The following is a 17,241-nucleotide window of genomic DNA, read 5'->3' on the forward strand; positions in this document are numbered from 1 at the left end:
CAAGTAGAAAAGTAGCCACTTATTTATTTCACGGCCAGTCTAGCTGTTTTGAAGGCCAAAGGACTGGGGAAAGAGGTAAAATTTTTTAAAACCATATAAATACAAATGGTTCACACACTCTCACTGGCTCTAAACAAACTGTGAGTTACTTCCAGATCTATGAAAAGTTAGATAAATAGAAGAGAAAGTATACTAGAAATTATAAACATCCTCTTCATGAGAAGCAGACAAGATGACAACGGCTTCAGGACACTGGATGCCGACCAACAGCTGTCCTAGGGCCCCTGGGTCTGTCTAGGGTTCTAGGGGACCCCGGGAGCAGTTTCTCCCACACTGTTCTAGAGCAGGACCTGGGACACCAGACGCTGGTTCTCGCTCAGCCAGGTCTCTCTCATAGCTGCCTTGCGGTCGAATCTGCGGGCGAGCTGTTCCAGTTTCTCCTGTCGAATAAGCTCGTTCCGCAGGGCCAGTTCTCTCTCGTGCTCTGCTTTTTCCAGTCGTTCCCAGGCCTACAGAAGTGAAAAGGAATATTTGCCTGCAACGTTCAAGGAACTGCATCCTAGGCTGCAGTTAACAAGCTAGAGTTTCTCAAAAAGACCTGAGAACTTGAAAGGCAAATCCCATTCCCACCATCACTGACTCTTAAGCCTTGGGAAAAACATCATTTTCTCTCCATTGAGCCCCATGGGAACACTTGTCCCTATCTAAATCTAAAGATCCTGTGCTGCATCTGGAAAACAGAACAGTGTAGATATGGAGCAATGTAAGTTAAGTTATAAATCTCTTAATTTATCTGAGAGGAAGTAAAGTATCATCAACAGCTCTGAGCTTATAAAAAAGATTAACGATTTTTTCCTAAGAAATCCTATTATGAATTTCTCATTCACCTCACTCTGAACCTTTTGTTTTTAATTCACATATCTGGGTATTTTTTTTGAAATCTTCACCGATTAAAGTCATTCCTCGGAAATATATCTTAGTTCATATTAAAAAAAAAAAAAACCCACTTAAAAGAATCTAAATGCGTACAACAGACCACAGTTATAGATTCTTCAAATTTCTGCCTATAAATAATGCCCACTGTAGAATTCAATAATTGCAGAAAAAACAGACACAGAAGCAAATTTTTTGACAGCTTTGCTGATGGCAGGAGCCCAAATCCTAAGCCTCAATCTCTAGGGGTTCCAGATACATGAAATAAAACTCTTGAGTTCTCCTTTTGCAATTTACAGGTGTCTGAGCCAACTGCCTGGGACAGCTGAAAGGTAAACTGATCATGTAGCACAAGATAAATAGGTTGAACCAAGACTGGTTTGATAAACTCTAACATCCCCCCACCCCAAACTTCTAAGAGACTGGTCCACCATACGACTGATCCTCGGCACTGCCTAGGCAATGGCCGGCACGTATCAACTCTGTGGTCCAGGGAGGAGCCTTTCAAGATTTCTTAGCAATCAAGACCCACTGATAGAACCTGAAAACCCATAGGAGGCATGTGGTGTGGTTTTTACCTTGTTAATATCAGAGATGAGCTTCCCCTCCCGGGGCATGTAGACCTTCTGGTTATTGGCCCTCATCTTGCTCTGAATAGTGAAAAGCAGGACTTCCAAGTTCCCCTTCTCAGTAAATCTAAGCAGAGAAAACCAGCCATAAACATTATCTACTGTATTTTGTTCCATCAAAGGGGGAAAAAACTTGTTTGCTTCTAGAGAAAAAATGAAACACTTCATGCAGCCATGCAACTTTAAAAGCCATTTATCTCCAGTCTGGTTTATGTGAAAAGGGTGTTAAAAGAAACCACAGTGGGTTGGTTTTTAGGTATTGCCGACCTCAAGAGGTATCCAACTGGGGGATTTTCTTGTGGTTGGTTGTTGTTGCTGAGATTTACACTCAGGAGTCCAGAATGCTACTCTTTTGTTAAATCAATGCAATCAAGATTTAGACCCCAAGCCCTGGACAATGAACTTGCTTCATCCGGACAACAAAGCTGAACGTACTCATGACTACATAGTGTCACTGTCGACGGCTTGTAGACCTCAGCCAGGAATTCACAACTGAGTGATTTTCAGAAAAGGGAGGAATGACTTTTGCTATAGTAAGAGATAAGATCCATGATCCTTATTAGACAACTATAAAATTATAAAACGGGTGAAGGAGTTCCCATTGTGGTTCAGTGGGTTAAGAACCCAACAAGCACCCATGCAAAGTGGGTTCAATCCCTGGCCTTACTCAGTGGGTTAAGGATCCGGCATTGCCCACAAGCTGCAGCACAGGTCACAGACGTGGCCTGGATCCAGTGTTACTGTGGCTGTGGATTGGTGTAACTCCAATTCAATGCTAGCCTTGGAATTTCCATATGCTGCAGGTATGGGTGTGAAAATAAAAGTTAAAAGGAAAAAAAAAAAAAGGTAAAAAATCAGGAGTTCTCTGGTGGCCTAGTGGGTTAAGGATCTGGCTTTGTCACTGCTATGATGCAGGTTCGATCCCTGGCTGGGGAACTTCCAAATGCTGCATGCATGGCCAAAAAAAACCAACCAAACAAAAAAAACACCAGATAAATAAAATATGCAAAAAATCAAACTTTTGGGGCAGCAAAACCTGATCTGAACTGATATGAAACTATAATCTTTCTTTGCTGACACAGAGTGACTTATTGCACAGATTTGTTAATGGGCTTGATGATGAGTTACTGTTTCAGACCCACCTGGAGTCTTACTACACACCACATACATGCACTCTGCTACTTCTCTAAAATCTGAAACTATGGAATTCTGAAACACAGAAGAGCTAGGCACAAGAGCTTTGGATAAGGAATTGGGGACCTGCACCATTTCTTGGGAGTCTCATGTATCACACAGAGCAGTGGCACACTGCTACTGGGAAGGGCTCACTGAGGGTATGACTTGTAATCAATCTCAGCGACACTGGCTCAGGGGAAAAGGAGCAGGACAGGCCACTGGGGAGATGTATTCAATGCAATGAGACCACCCAAGTCAGAAAACCAGGTCTGCGGCTGCAATGATCTCTCTACCCCCAGGAAGATTAATGCATTCCAGTCTGCATCTTACTTGGGGGGTTTCTCCACAGTGCGGTAAGTGTTGAAGGCCTGAAGCTGTTGTTGGACCCCAACCAGCGAGTTGGCAAATTTGCGATTGTTCAAAATAATGATGGTTTGTTCAATCCACTCCAGAAGATCAGAGGCAAGGGATTCATACTTTTCAATCATTTTTTCAGTTTCAATAGCATTGTCAAGCACCTGTTAGTAAGATTTAGACAAATGGAAAAGCATGATCGTATTACTACAGGGAAACATGACTGCAAGTCTACAGGAGCACACACACACTTAATGACTGGCTTTGGCACAAGTGCTTTTAAACTCCAAGAACCATTTGCTAATAGGCACTCAGACTGTGGCTATTGTTTGTGAGCAATGACAAACAACCAGTAATTGGTTCTGTGACCTCCCAAGCCCCAGGCAAAGGGCTTGAGATCCTGAATGACTCCTGATGCCAAAACTCCAAAATTCCTAGAGAAACAAAAAAGGGCTCTATTCTGCTTGGTCCCGTCCTGAGAATGCCCATGAGTTTTCCATTCCACTGCCCTGAGAAGACAGTCTTCTGGTCTGAGGTATGTGGAAATACATGGCCGGGTGGGGAGCTCCCATCGTGGCGCAGTGGAAACACAACTGATCAGGATCCGTGAGAATGTGGGTTTGATCCCTGGCTTTGCTCAGTGGGTTAAGGATCTGGCGTTGCTGTGAGCTGTGGTGTAGGTCGCAGACAGGGTTCAGATCCCGCAATGCTGTGGCTGTGGCATAGGCAGCTGTAGCTCTGATTTGACCCCTAGCCTGGGAACTTCCATTTGCTGCAGGTGTGGCCCCCCCCTTCCCCCCAAAAAACAACAAACCAAAACACAGAAATATATGGCAGGAGAACATCAGCCAAACAAAAAAATTTAAAAAAGCATAATACTGAGGCCTTTGCAAGGCTGGTAAACAGGATTTCTATATTCACAACATCAGGAGGCTCAATTAGATTTTTCAATACCCAATTTTCTGGCAAGGGTGAGGGGAGGGGTCTTTCTGGGTCTGAGATTCTCCCTGAAAGCCCTCCCTAAGTCCTTTGGCCACCACTCCTGCCTCCTGTTACTCTGGGATGGAGGAGCTTCTGCCCACTTCCCTGTCATCTAGAGAATCTGCCACAAACCCCCAATAGCTAAAATGCCTGCGTGTGCTAGGGCGGCACATTCACACACAAACCTTAATTACGTCTCACGACTTACAAAACTAGTGTGAGCTTACCTTTCCAATTCGCTTTCCTTCAACAGCCAAGGCCTTCATCTTTGAGAAGTAGTGGTAATAAGTCACCACGTAAGTGATAATGGACTTCTCATCGGGGTGGTCCACGCTGATATCTGCAACCCAGAGGAGATTCCGTTCAGTACTCTGCTCACGTGCCGCCACCCAGGCAGCAGGAACAGCCCGGAACAGCTGCTAACACTGAACAGGCCCCTGTCTTCATTTTTTTGTGCTGGAAAGTTCTGCCATCAGTGCATTATTTATAAGGCTAACAAGGATGAAACCATCGCACTGGCTCTCTTATTATATGAACATTCAAATGTGCCTTCTACTGCAACAAGGCCATAATATCTTAAAAGACACAATCTTTTCTCTGGAGGATCCCAGGCCACCAGGATGAGAAAATACACGCAGAAATGGAGGATGCAGCAGTAGTTGAGTCAGATACCTCAGCAATGTGGTTACCACCCAGCCACTCCATGGTTACCTCCCTGCCTCCTCCACTCCCAAGCTGGTCTCGGCTTGAGTCCTTATTTCCAACAGTTGCACTGAAATTTTTTTCGAATACTAGGTCTACGGAGTCTTTATCTCCTTGTTACCCATATCCAGTCAGTCACCGGCTCTGAGACCAGAGGAGTCTAGTTATGGATCTTTATTGTCACTCACAGGTCTGATTCTCACAGTCACACACCCAGAAGCCTAAAGCAATGGCTTCTTCACTGGGTCTCTGTTACTGGCTCTATCTAGCTGATTTTGCAGAGGCCCAGCTATGAATACACGTCCTCCCATCTCAAATTACTCAAAAATGCCCTGCAGTCCGAAAAGTAAACTATAAGCTCCAAGGTCCTCTACAGTTTGCCTTAACTTTCCTTCCCCTTCTTCCTTCCTTCTATCCATTGAAGATTTGATGGGCTTCCTCTAAGTGCCAAGCACCGCTCTAGATGTTTCTAATTCTATAGCCTACTAGTTTTTCTAAGGCACTCTAGAGTCGAACCAAACTGGACTATTCACCATTCCCCTGAACACACCACGATTTCTAATATTCCTTCCCCCTAGTCACAATTTTCCTTTGCCTGAACAGGCCATACCCACCCCACCACCTTCTGTCCTTCCAGGTCCAGCTCAGAAGCTGCCAGTCCCACACGGCCATTTCTGATCCTTTAAGGGCTTTGTTTAGAGTTCACTTTCCGCCAGGTCCTACGATTACTTACATTTGTTAGGCTCCCAAGACCAAGTCCCCGAGGCAGGAACCCCATCTTGGGAAGCCATGTGCCACCCCACCTCCCACCCCCTAATGTGCTGTCCACATACAGAGTGGTGGTCAGTCACTATCCTTGGAGGGAGGGAGCACATGAACGAAGGTGGCCCATCTGCAGGGTATGGCCATGTGGAGGGAAGTATGCGACCGGGACAGACTGGGGACAGAGCACACGGATGGCTTCTCACGGAGGCACTGGGCTCTTTTTCAAGGTGCATTCACACATGCACCTTCACGTCTATCCTCCGAGCAGCCCTGTGTGAGGCAGCGCTGCTTCTCTTATCTCAAGATGAGACCATCAGGGCCCAAGGTTGCCAAGGCAGCTGATGGCAGTGGGGGCCGCAGCTACTGTTCCCACGTCAGAGCCCCAGTGACAACTCTTGGGTCTGCTCGGCCCCCTCAAAGAGGGCCCCACAGAGACAGAATTGGAGGAATGCCAGGAAACCATGCCGGCCCCGTATCCAATTTAATAAACACAAAATGTCGACATAATTGGGAAGCAGTGAACAGGCAAAACCTTTCCTCACCCCCCCCCACCTTGTTTACAATTGTATTGTAACTGATGCTCTCTGGGGCATTGGGCAACTAATAATAGCCAAGGACAAATAATAATCAAGATCAAACCCACAGCCTGCATGACATCAACTGTTTTTTGTTTTTCTGAATTTTTTGAATTTTTGTCTTTTTGCTTTTTCTACGGCAGCACCTGCTGAGGCATATGGAGGTCCCAGGCTAGGGGTCGAATAGGAGCTGTAGCCGCCGACCTATGCCACAGCCACAGCAACATGGGATCCGAGCTGCGTCTTCGATCTACACCACAGCTCACGGCAACGCTGGATTCTTATCCCACTGAGCAAGGCCAGGGGTGGAACCCACAACCTCATGGTTCCTAGTCGGATTCATTAACCACTGAGCCATGATGGAAACTCCTCAACTGCTTTTTTTTTTTTTTTTAGCCCCTTGTCTTCAAATGATCTGGGAAACATCAATCCCCTTTTCATAGTGGGTGGTGATGAGTGAGATTAACTAATGAGCAAGTTATTAAAAATGTTTTGTCACAGTAATTTTTTTAAAAAGGTTCTTTATTAAAACACAAAGAGCTAGGGCTCTGGCAGGATGCCTTTCCATGGTAAGGCAAGGGTTAAGTACAAAGATTTATCGCAGCCCAAGGAATTTTAGTTTTCTGTTTATACTAAGAAATCATTTAATGGGCTACACAAAGATAATTTTATCTCAGCTTCCTGTAGTGAACTTATCGGTGAATCTGATGCACTGGAAAATAGCAAGAAGCCTGCCTGGCAGCCTCATGACCTGCATCTGCCCTTGGGGACTTCAACTTCCCATGCTATATTTGTAAGAACTTTAAACTTTCACTCACATAATTTTCTCTCTCTCTGATTTGCTCATAGCTGAGAGGGACTAAAAAGCCCCAGCATTACAAACAAATTCTCGTACACTTTATAAATGCTTCTCCGCATTAGTCAAAGTTCCTGTGATAGCTCACGCTGAGATGATTCTGTTAAGCAAAGGAGCTATAACCTGTGCGACTGCCCCACAGAGGTCCACACCATGTCACCTGCAGTCTATCTCTGGGGTTCTCCTGCAGACAGAGAGTGGTTCTATGCAGAGACTGGGGCGCTGTGCCGCCAAACAGCCAGCCAGGAGGAGGGACTGGCGTGTTACACCTTCTGCCGCCCACATGTTCCTGGTGTACCTTCCTCATTGAAGAGATCTTCTTGCTCAGAAGCGAACACTGCACAAACTAAGGAGGCCCCTGACTCCCCCTGGCCCCCATCTCCACCCATGCCTAACCATGCTCTCACTACTGTGGGATGAATGTCAGCCAACAAGTACGCATGGACAGCCTCCGACAGGTCCTCTTCCTTGAGCACAGAGGCTGACCCATCAGTGACTCCCTGGTGCCCGCTGAATAACCTCCAAGAATGTTAACCTGTCCCCACCACCACCACCACCTGCCCAGTGCTACTTTTCCTATTATTACTCTAAACTCCACTCTAGGGAACTGTTAGTCCCCAAACACGCCTTCTTCTTTCCTGGTTCCTTTCCCACACAAATCCTTCTGTCTACCATGCCCCCTCCTTGGGAACGTGTTTAATGCTCCCCATACTCATCTTTCAGGGCCTTTTCAGGCGTAATCCTTCACACAAATCCTCAAGTAATTCCCACACCAAAATTAAGCTCCTCTTCCTTAGATAATTCCCAAAGCACACTGCACATATAAAACCAACTGACACAGAGCACATTGTATATAAATCCCCCAATGCTAGCGATGCCAAAGGTCCCACCTTTGACCCCTCTGGTCCTCACCTTCAGGGTCCAACAGTTTGGTGAGGCCAAGGTGCTGCTCCGCCAAGTTAAACGCATTCTGCAGATTGTAGTGTGCATTGGATTTCTTCAGTTTGTCAAAATCTATCAGGTCAGGCCTATGGAGAACAACAGTGGAACACAACAGAAACGGGGCTTGAAAACACGTCACGTGACCAATGGGGTACGATCACTGTCCACCTGCCAGAATCAAAGCCTCAGTATTATCTCGTCATCAAACAATGAAACCAGATTTTTGATTAAACACCTCGACGTTTATTAAGAGAACTGAAAAGAATGGGCGAGCTTGTTTCTTTTGTCTGGGAGAATTTACACATTCTCTCCCACTTTCCTCCCTTGGAAGGCAGGGACTTCCACCACGGTGCAACATCTATGGCAACGGACCTAAGGAGTAAAAGTTAACCCAGAGCTGCTCTCAAGGATGTCACCGTCCTACCCCCAAGTTGTCCGCGTGACTTCCAGGGACTCACCTGTGCTTGTGTATCAGGGCGTTGAAGGCCATGCCGTCCCTCCAGCTGGTAGTGAAATTGTGAATGTTGACGTTGGGGTACCTAAGGTGGACAAAGCATGAAAGAAAAGCAACATAATTACCAAATAAAGGTCTATCCTTTTGCTAAATGCAGTGTTTAAAAAAATGTTTGGGAGTTCCCGTCGTGGTGCAGCAGAAACAAATCCAACTAGGAACCATGACGTTGCAGGTTCGATCCCCCGCTTTGCTCAGTGCGTTAAGGATCTGGCGTTGCCGTGAGCTGTGGTGTAGGTCACAGATGCGGCTCAGATTCCACGTTGCTGTGGCTCTGGCGTAGGCTGGCAGTTACAGCTCTGATTAGACCCCTAGCCTGGGAACCTCCGTATGCTGCAGGTGGGGCCCTAAAAAGACAAAAGGCAAAAAAAAAAAAAAAAAAAAAGTTTGGAAGCGCTGTGAAAACGTGAGGACAATCAAGTCAAAGCCATCATTACCTCAACTTCTGCTTGCTGGAAAATAAAAATAAAATACACATCCACATGGCTTTTCTTTCTTGGTAATTCAATCTAACAAAGAATGCGAACTGTTTCCCTGCCTGAGAAAATAGTGACCACAACAACCTAGATACCCTGAGGCCCCTTTGCCTCACTGGCTTTCCATATCCCCAACCCAGATATCGGAACCCTGCAGACACCAAGACCTGAGTTCACATGTCACTTTGGGAGAGGAAGTGGCTGGGGTTACCTGTTCAAACATTCAGCTTTCATTCTTCCTTATATCACTGAACTGGATGAAGTGCTGTGAGTCAAGCATCTCCCTCAAACACTTCCCCATGTTTGAAACCTGGCCCTAACTGATCAGTAGAGCACTACCCTGCACTAATAGTACCCTCTATCTGAGGTTGATTACAAATTCATTCCTATCTTGATCCCCTTATTAAGCCTTATTACACTCTTCATGGTCTCCATAGTTATTACTGACTGATCATTACAGATACGTGTCCTCCAAACAGTCCCGAGAGTAACTTTCTAATGAACCTGGTACAAAACCAGTTCTCAATTCATACCGGGGCGCTGTGACAGTTTCAGTGAACAATAAACAAGATGCAGCTCTCTAAAAAATACCTTCACTGAAATTTCAATTAACGAATAAAAGAAACAGAAACTGAGATAATGTACAAAGACTACTCTTTAAATTTACTGCACAAGGCTTCCCAAAGCAATAGAAATAAATTAAACAGAGGAGAAAACCACAACTTTCATAAATATCATCGATGTGATTCTTAAACACGGCTTCGGGGTTTTAAAATTCAAGATCAACTGCTCTCTGGAACTTCCGTTAATAAACAGAGGGAGACTGTGCAGATGACAGGTACAAAATATAAATCAGAACGCCTTCCGCTCTGAGACCTAACTGAAATGTCAGCATACCAACTGCTTTCCCGTTAACAAGACATCTCAATGGAAATGGTGGAAGAGACACGCGTCAACACCTTGAAAGTGATGACTCTGGTGGAACTTAGTCCCAGGAGAAGCAGCCCCCAGTCCCGAGTTCACGCTCACCCAGCTGTCTTCATCTGGCACCACAACAGCAATGCATCCTTGGCAGATTTCTTCTCTTTGTTGTCTTCAGTTTCCACACTGATGTCCTGGATCTAAGATTTTCAAAGAAATATTAGACAAAAAGATGGGTCAGCTTCCTGATGAAAGCCACAAAAGAACAGGTCTGTATATACATAAAAAGTAAACTTTAGATCAATGCTTAGCCCTGCAGACTGTCTACTCTGAGGGTCAATGAAACCTGCTTTCTGAAGGCAGGGCTCACCTCTTAGAAACACCAACCAGAACCAGGTTTTCTACTTTGCACAGAGGGAAGACGGAAATGAAGACTGGTTATCTGTATGACCTCTTAGGATCGATTAGGGGTCATTGCTACCTCCAATGCAGCCTATCTTTCCAACTACAAGCTGACATGGTGGTCATATGGTACAACTTGAACCTCATCAGACTCCAGAAAAACATTAAGTTTAGTTTGTCATAACCAAATATTTTTCACACCAGGGTGAGTCCTTTATTGATGAGAACAGTGTACGTACCATTTCCTGAAAATGGACCCAAACTCTCAGAGAAAGAGTGCACTTAAATGCTGTATTTCCATGTGTCTGTGCTATGTACTCTGAATGTTTGCCCCCCACACAAATTCTTTTTTTTTTTAATGGCCTCACCCCGGACATATGGAAGTTTCCTGGTTGGGGACTGAATGTGAGCCACAGCTTTGACCTATGCCACAGCTACAGCAACACTGGATCCTTTAGCCCACTGCACCTGGTCAGGAATTGAACCCATGCCTCCGCAGTGACCTGAGCCACTGCAGGTGGATTCTTAACCCACTATGACACGACACAATGGGAACCACCCCCCTCAACAAATCCTTAATCTTGAAATCCTAACCACCCCCCCAAGTGATGATGTTAAGAGGTGGGGCCTTTGGGAGGTGCTAAGTCAGGAGGGTGGAGTCCTCTAAATGGGACTCATGCCTTCTAAGAGAGGCTCCAGAGAGCCCCCGAGGGCCTTCCACCATGTGAGGACGCAACCCAGAAGAGGGCTATGTGGTCTCAGACTCAGAGCCTCTAGAACCACTGTGAGCAATAAATGTCTATTGTTTGCAAGCCACCCAGTCCATGGTACTTGTCTTAGCAGCCTGCAGGGACTAAGACAGTCTGCATTCATAAGCTACTCATAGGCCTTGTATTCTCGACATGATATAGAGCCTGGTCTACCAGCACCTAAATCAGACTCCCTGGGTTTGAATGCAGGCTCCCCTACGACTGTATGCCCTTGGGCGAGTCCCTCGGCTCCCCCTCTGAGGAGGAGCTATCTCAGTGCACTGCCATGCACAGGAACAAATGCTCAACTCTCGGGAAGGATCCACACGTCAGCTCTTAGATCATGGGCTGCCCACCAGACAGGTGATTTTAGACAAACATTGTAAATGCCCTTTTGCCTTTAGTTCCTTGATTTTAATAATAAAATGTGGGATTGGGGGTGGAGTGGGAATGGTGGCTATCACTCTCTTTCAGCTCTAGGCATTCCAAAGCTCCCTGTCCTGGTCCCTGTCAAAAGTCTTTCCATTTAATCTAGAAACATACCCCAGAGTTCTTTTTGAGAAAAAGAGACAGGAGGAGGATAAAATATATAAATGTAAGATTAAAAAGAAAATTTTGACTAGGAAAAATACCAAGAAATTGAAATAATTACACCTTTCAAAAAATTCTCCATTTCTGGAGTTCTCATATGGCTTAGTGAGTTAAGGATCTGGGGTTGTCACTGCAGTGGCTTGGGTTCGTGCTGTGGCATGGGTGCGATCAGTGGCTTGGGTTCAATCCCTGGCTCAGGAACTTTTGCATGCCGTGGGTGTGGCTAAAAACAAAAAAGAGAAAAATTCTCCATTTTTAATTGTGGTAAGAAAAGTCTGAGTCAGCATAAACTCCAGAGTCCAAAGAGTGAATGTGCAAGAATAACCCTCTCTCAAGGGGTAAGAAACTGACTCACCAGGAAAGGCAGGTGGAATTTTACAATAATCCCTGTCAGCTTTCCTATGCTTCTGTGTGTCGGGAGTCTGTTTCCAGACTTGCTCATTAAGAAACAATGTTTACCTTCTGAAATGAAGACGGCTGCCTATGTGGACTAGGAAAACTTAAAGATTTTCATTTCTGTTTCTCCTACCACGTTTTACTCTCTTTTAGAGGGGAAGCAGCATAAACCTGTCATTTATCAATGGTATTTATTTATTTATTTTCATTCATTATTTATTGCTTTTTAGGGCCACACCCACAGCATATGGAGGTTCCCAGGCTAGGGGTCCAGTCGAAGCTACAGCTGCCCAGCCTACACCACAGCCTCAGCAATGCCAGCTGCTAGCCACAACTGTGACCTACACCACAGTTCACGCCAACGCCGGATCCTCAACCCACTGAGCGAGGCCAGAGATCAAACCAGCATCCTTATGGATCCTAGTTGGGCTCATTAACCGATGAGCCACTACAAAAACTCCATCAATGGCATTTAATGACACCTGCTACACCCATCAGGGCAGACCACGTCTCAGGACGCGTGTTCGCGCGCGCGCGCACACACACACACACACACACACACGGGAAATGATAACATGAGATTATTACACACTCAGGAGCTGGGGAGCAAGATCTTTGTAGATACCTGAGGAAGCTTTACAGAGGAGGCAGAACATAAGCTGGGCCTGGTCTGGTATAGAATCAATACGTGTTTGTGGAAGGGGGGTACAATATGATAAAGCTGCTGGAGGAGGGAGTTCCTGTCATGGCTCAGTGGTTAACGAATCCGACTAGGAGCCATGAGGTTGCGGGTTCAATCCCTGGCCTTGCTCAGTGGGTTAACGATCCAGCATTGCTGTGAGCTGTGGTGTAGGTCGCAGACGCAGCTCAGATTCCGAGTTGCTGTGGCCCTGGTGTAGGCCGGTGGCTACAGCTCCGATTAGACCCCTAGCCTGGGAATCTCCATATGCCACGAGAGAGGGCATAGAAAAGGCAAAAAGAAAAAAAAAAAAAAAAAAAAAAAAAAGAAAGCTGCTGGGGAAGGCAGGATCACATCAAATGCCAACCCTGCAGGCCATGCAGTGACATCAGCCTGGATTTCTGGCCTCCAAGAAAAGGGAGAAAGTACAAATCAGCATTTACAGGTTCAAGCGCAGAAAAAGGCAAGCTGGCAGGAAACTAATTAGTCAATGACTCAACCCAACTCATGCCCAGAATCCTGGAAAGGGCCGTGTGCGCCAGCTCTCAGCCAAGGGCACCAGTCTGCTGTTGAGAGAGACCCGTCAGGATGCCTTCCACGCTCTGATTACTACAGGCCAAAGGCAAGAAAAATAGAACTTTTTACCCTACAGCACAGAGGCGAGGCTCAAAGAAGGTCCTGCTCGGTCCACCTCTGTTGGCCTAAGGCCAAGGGCAGTGATTAATGATTTAATGGTATTCGGTCCATTTTCAAATTATTCAGGAACTAAATGGCAAAAACCTGCACAAGAGTTCTGTTTGCAAAATAAAGTTGTTGATGGATGCAATTAACTCCATTATTGATGTCATCTTCAGCGGTTCCTGCCTCGGAGCTACTTAATTACAAGCGCTGGGGCTGAGAGCAGGGAACCTGAATTTGTGAAAAGCTTTCCCAAGGAGTCAGAAGTTGAATCAAAGCTTAGAACCCAGCCATTCAGGGACTGTCTTTGTTCCTACCATTCCACATACCCACCCAGAACACAAAGTGAGAGCCCCGGGCCGCGGGAGGCAAGAAGGAAAACAACTAGTTCGAGGTTGATTTCAGAGTTTTAGTAAGAATACAAAAAAAGCTATAAGTGGATTTCTGTTTTTGCCCTTTTTTGGTGAGATCTTTATTTACCCAGAAAAAAAAAAATCAGACTGCATCAAAAGAAGCGGGAAAGGAAGGCACAGAGCCTACAGCCACCCAGGAGACAGGACGGCTAGGACTTCTGTTTGCAGAGGAACCTGATGCTGTGTGACAAGTGTTTTCTGCATTTCAGATTTTAACTGAAAAGTAGGAGCACGAAGAAATAGCCTGGAGAAAGAACCAGTGACTAAGCTGGAGATGCTTCCCAGACAGGAAAGGCTGAGCTTTCTCCTAAGGGGCTGGAAGCATGTGGCAGCCTCCACTGGCTGTGTGACAAGGCTCCTCCCTTCCCTCATAAAGCAAAGGAACTGGACAGAGTGACCTTCAGAGCACCTTCTGGCTTAGACTATTTCTATACTTAGAACCTTCCCTTTGGGTATAACAAACCCATAAAATGGTCATCAATTCAAAAAGAGCATAAGGCTTTTGCACATTCCCTCTGGAAACTGCTTCCTCATAACTAAAGGAGAATGAGAAGGTAGAAACAGAGCCCACACATGTGTCATAGTTCTAAGCTGCTTCTCCTAAAAATATTCTATGATGCATGTCACAGTCTTGCAAAGTTTAGACTATTCAGTTGTAGTAACCGAGCACCAACCACATCCTTACACCTCTGCTCCTGAGAGCGGAGCCGCAGATACCACATTTAGAGCAAGTACCAGTGAGGTGGTGGGCTGGGACATAGTCCAGAAACCCCCTCAAAATATGACAGCAGGTTCAAGACTTTAAGGGGCTAGGAAAACTGAGGAAGGACATGGTAGCTGCGGCATGCCTACGGGACAGCCAAATGTGACACACAGCTCCACACATCTGACTCTGAGGTGCCACTTCGGCCTGGTGTTCCTGGTCCCTCTGGAGTGGGGAGGCCAGTTTCATAAAGATGATCAGTTCCTTACCTGGAACCGCAGGATGATGGTCCAGATGAGGCCGAGGGTCAGCCGGTGGTTCCCATCCACGATGTCATGGGACCCCATGTTCTCCAGATGGACTCTCTGCTCCTTCAGGAACTGAAGGGCTTTGTCCACATTCTCCAGACAGTGGATGCGCATTCGTCCCTTGGTGGGTTTGGGCTATAATCAGATGAGCAGAAGGTGGAAAACAGGTCATCCAACAGGGCAGAATGAGGCTGAGAGCTACCGCCCAGAGTTCACACGTGGCCATTCATCAGCACTCTCCCACCCAAACCAAAACGATAACAATCAGTCCAAAGACAGCATTTATCTAACAACCTTAGAAAAGTTTACTTAAGGGTTGATCACCCATCACTCTTCAGAGGTTTGTTTAATCATGGAAGCTACACAATTTACAAATGAGCATAAAAGCTGGAAGTTTAGAGAAAAAGCAACCCAATTTCCATAAAGAATTTCAGAGCTACTACTGCCATCTGTGTAATTTTTGCAGGTGCATGGCAAAACACCTCTGAGAATTTTCTGGCTGCTTTAAAAGTAAAAATAGGTTTGCCACCTGTTGGCTTGGGTTGTTTCCTAAGGTTGCCTCAAAATGACAAAGCAGGTACACTCCACCAAATCAGGAGAATTTCCAAGTGATGGTTTTATGAGGATGGTGGGGAGGGAGTTGCATAAGAGTAATTTACTGAAAAGAAGGGATAAAGGAACAAAATGTGAGATTAATTTGAACTACCCCAATTTTTTTTTTTTTTTGCTTTTTAGGGCTGTACCCACGGCATGGGGAAGTTCCCAAGCTAGGGGTCGAATCAGAGCTAGAGTTGCCGGCCTATACCACAGCCATAGCCACAAAGGATCCGAGCCACACCTATGGCCTACACCACAGCTCACAGCAACGCCAGATCCTGGTCAGGTTCATTACACTGAGCCACAACAGGAACTTCCCAAATATCTTTTACACAGGTATATCAAAATCCAAAAAAGGCCCTTTGAAGGTGAACCTTTTACATAAATAAAGCTACAAATCAAGATAGATACACACACACGTGAAATTTTCAATGGTTCTCTAATGTCTCCTGTGTCAAGAGCAAGCTGGTGCCTCCAGCGCATGGCTCCGTCCTTCCCATCGTCCTCGCTACTGCTCCACACACCCACTCTAGCAGATCTCACTCTTCCACCTCAGGCTGATCTCACGCCTCCACCAGGCTGCCACCAAGCTGCCACCAGGCTGCACACACCCTGCTAGCCAGAGGATGTTCTTGGCCGGGCTGCCGCTTGACCTCCTTGGCCCTCTCTCCAGACCCCACCCACCTTCTGAGGTTCAGGTCAAGGCACACCTTTCCTTCCAGCAGTGATTTGTAACCACTCCAGGTCTCACAGGTCTCCCTTTCCCCCTAAATCTACACAGTGATGGTCTGGACCACAGAGTTCAAGAACTCATCATACGTCCTACACTTTTGTTGTTACTTCATAGTATCATTCTTACATCCAGACTACTGGCTTCTGAGAATGGAGATGATTCTTTATACTTCTGCTATATTTTCAGCAGCCTCTGGTTTGGTGCAGAGCACAAGGTCCACATGGCATAATGGAACATCCACGGATGGACGGGGCACGGTGTGTGCTAGGAGCCAGCCTCGCAGAAGAAAGGCAGCCAGGAGTGCAGCAACCCAGGCACACACAGGTCCTCTGGCAACAGCCTGCTCCTTCCCAATGTTCCCCTCCCTAGCTGAGAGCCTCGGCCATGTGCTCAATGGAAAACATCTGGAAAGACAACGGTAACTAGTGGCCACTTGAAGTACCCAGTCTCAGAGCCTGTTATTTTTTTTCTTGACCTTCTCTTCTCCAAAAAAAGGCACTAACAAGCAGAGAAGAATGTGCCTTGACCCTAAGGAAGTAACATTACAAGCAGAGGTCTTGCCACAAGTGGCAAGTTCTATTTTCAAATAAAAGCAATGGAAAAGTCTCTAAAAGCCAAGCTTTTCACTACAGCCGGCCCTCTGGATGCGCCCCCAAGTCCTGAAACCAATTCCCCTCTGGTGTGGAGGGAAGTCTGCTTTACTTACAACCTCCCCACCACCCAAAAAAAAAGGCATTCTCTCTCAGAAACTTCACAACTAACACATTTCAGGTATGTCAGAAATGCTAGGATTTGTTGCTCATGTTAGGTCAAGTGATAACATTACATCAAAATCAAGCAATCTGGTGAAGTAAGAAAAAGGTCAGGTCGGAAACAGAAGAGGGGGTAGAAGCCGTCTAGGATTCCGTGAAAGACTGCAGATGTGGTGCGCAGCCCACGCTGGCGCCTGCTCTGCCAAAGGAGGCCCAGCTGCCTCCACACCGCCCCCTCCGCCTCCTCCTGCAGCAGAGGGAGAGAAGCCCGATGAGGCAGGTATGCCCGCAGTCCCCCCCAGGAGAAGTCGTAGGTCCCTGCCCCAGTTCTCCCAAGGGAACTTTAGTTCTCATTTCCCCTGGCTGACCAAGTGACACCCACAGCGGTCCCTTGTTCTTCGTGTGTCCAGGTGGGCGCT

The 17,241-nt window shown here is 46.3% G+C and overlaps 1 protein-coding gene across 9 annotated transcripts in view; it reads right to left on the reverse strand.

Moving 5' to 3' along the window:
• Positions 1-17,241, reverse strand: part of SPTBN1 (spectrin beta, non-erythrocytic 1) — a 199,092-nt gene that overhangs the window by 43,870 nt on the left and 137,981 nt on the right. For all 9 annotated transcript variants that reach the window (XR_002342956.1, XR_002342957.1, XM_021088218.1 and 6 more), the window contains 8 exons: positions 14,702-14,875; positions 9,930-10,021; positions 8,372-8,452; positions 7,884-7,999; positions 4,301-4,413; positions 3,069-3,256; positions 1,512-1,629; positions 351-509 (listed from right to left, as the gene is read on the reverse strand). Coding sequence is in view for 7 of the 9 variants with exons in the window: in XM_021088218.1 (XP_020943877.1) it covers positions 351-509; positions 1,512-1,629; positions 3,069-3,256; positions 4,301-4,413; positions 7,884-7,999; positions 8,372-8,452; positions 9,930-10,021; positions 14,702-14,875 (1,041 nt within the window). In the remaining 2 variants the exon portion in view is untranslated. The remainder of the gene's footprint in view (positions 1-350; positions 510-1,511; positions 1,630-3,068; positions 3,257-4,300; positions 4,414-7,883; positions 8,000-8,371; positions 8,453-9,929; positions 10,022-14,701; positions 14,876-17,241) is intronic.

This window comes from Sus scrofa, chromosome 3 (assembly GCF_000003025.6).
Source record: "Sus scrofa isolate TJ Tabasco breed Duroc chromosome 3, Sscrofa11.1, whole genome shotgun sequence".
NCBI lineage: Eukaryota > Metazoa > Chordata > Mammalia > Artiodactyla > Suidae > Sus > Sus scrofa.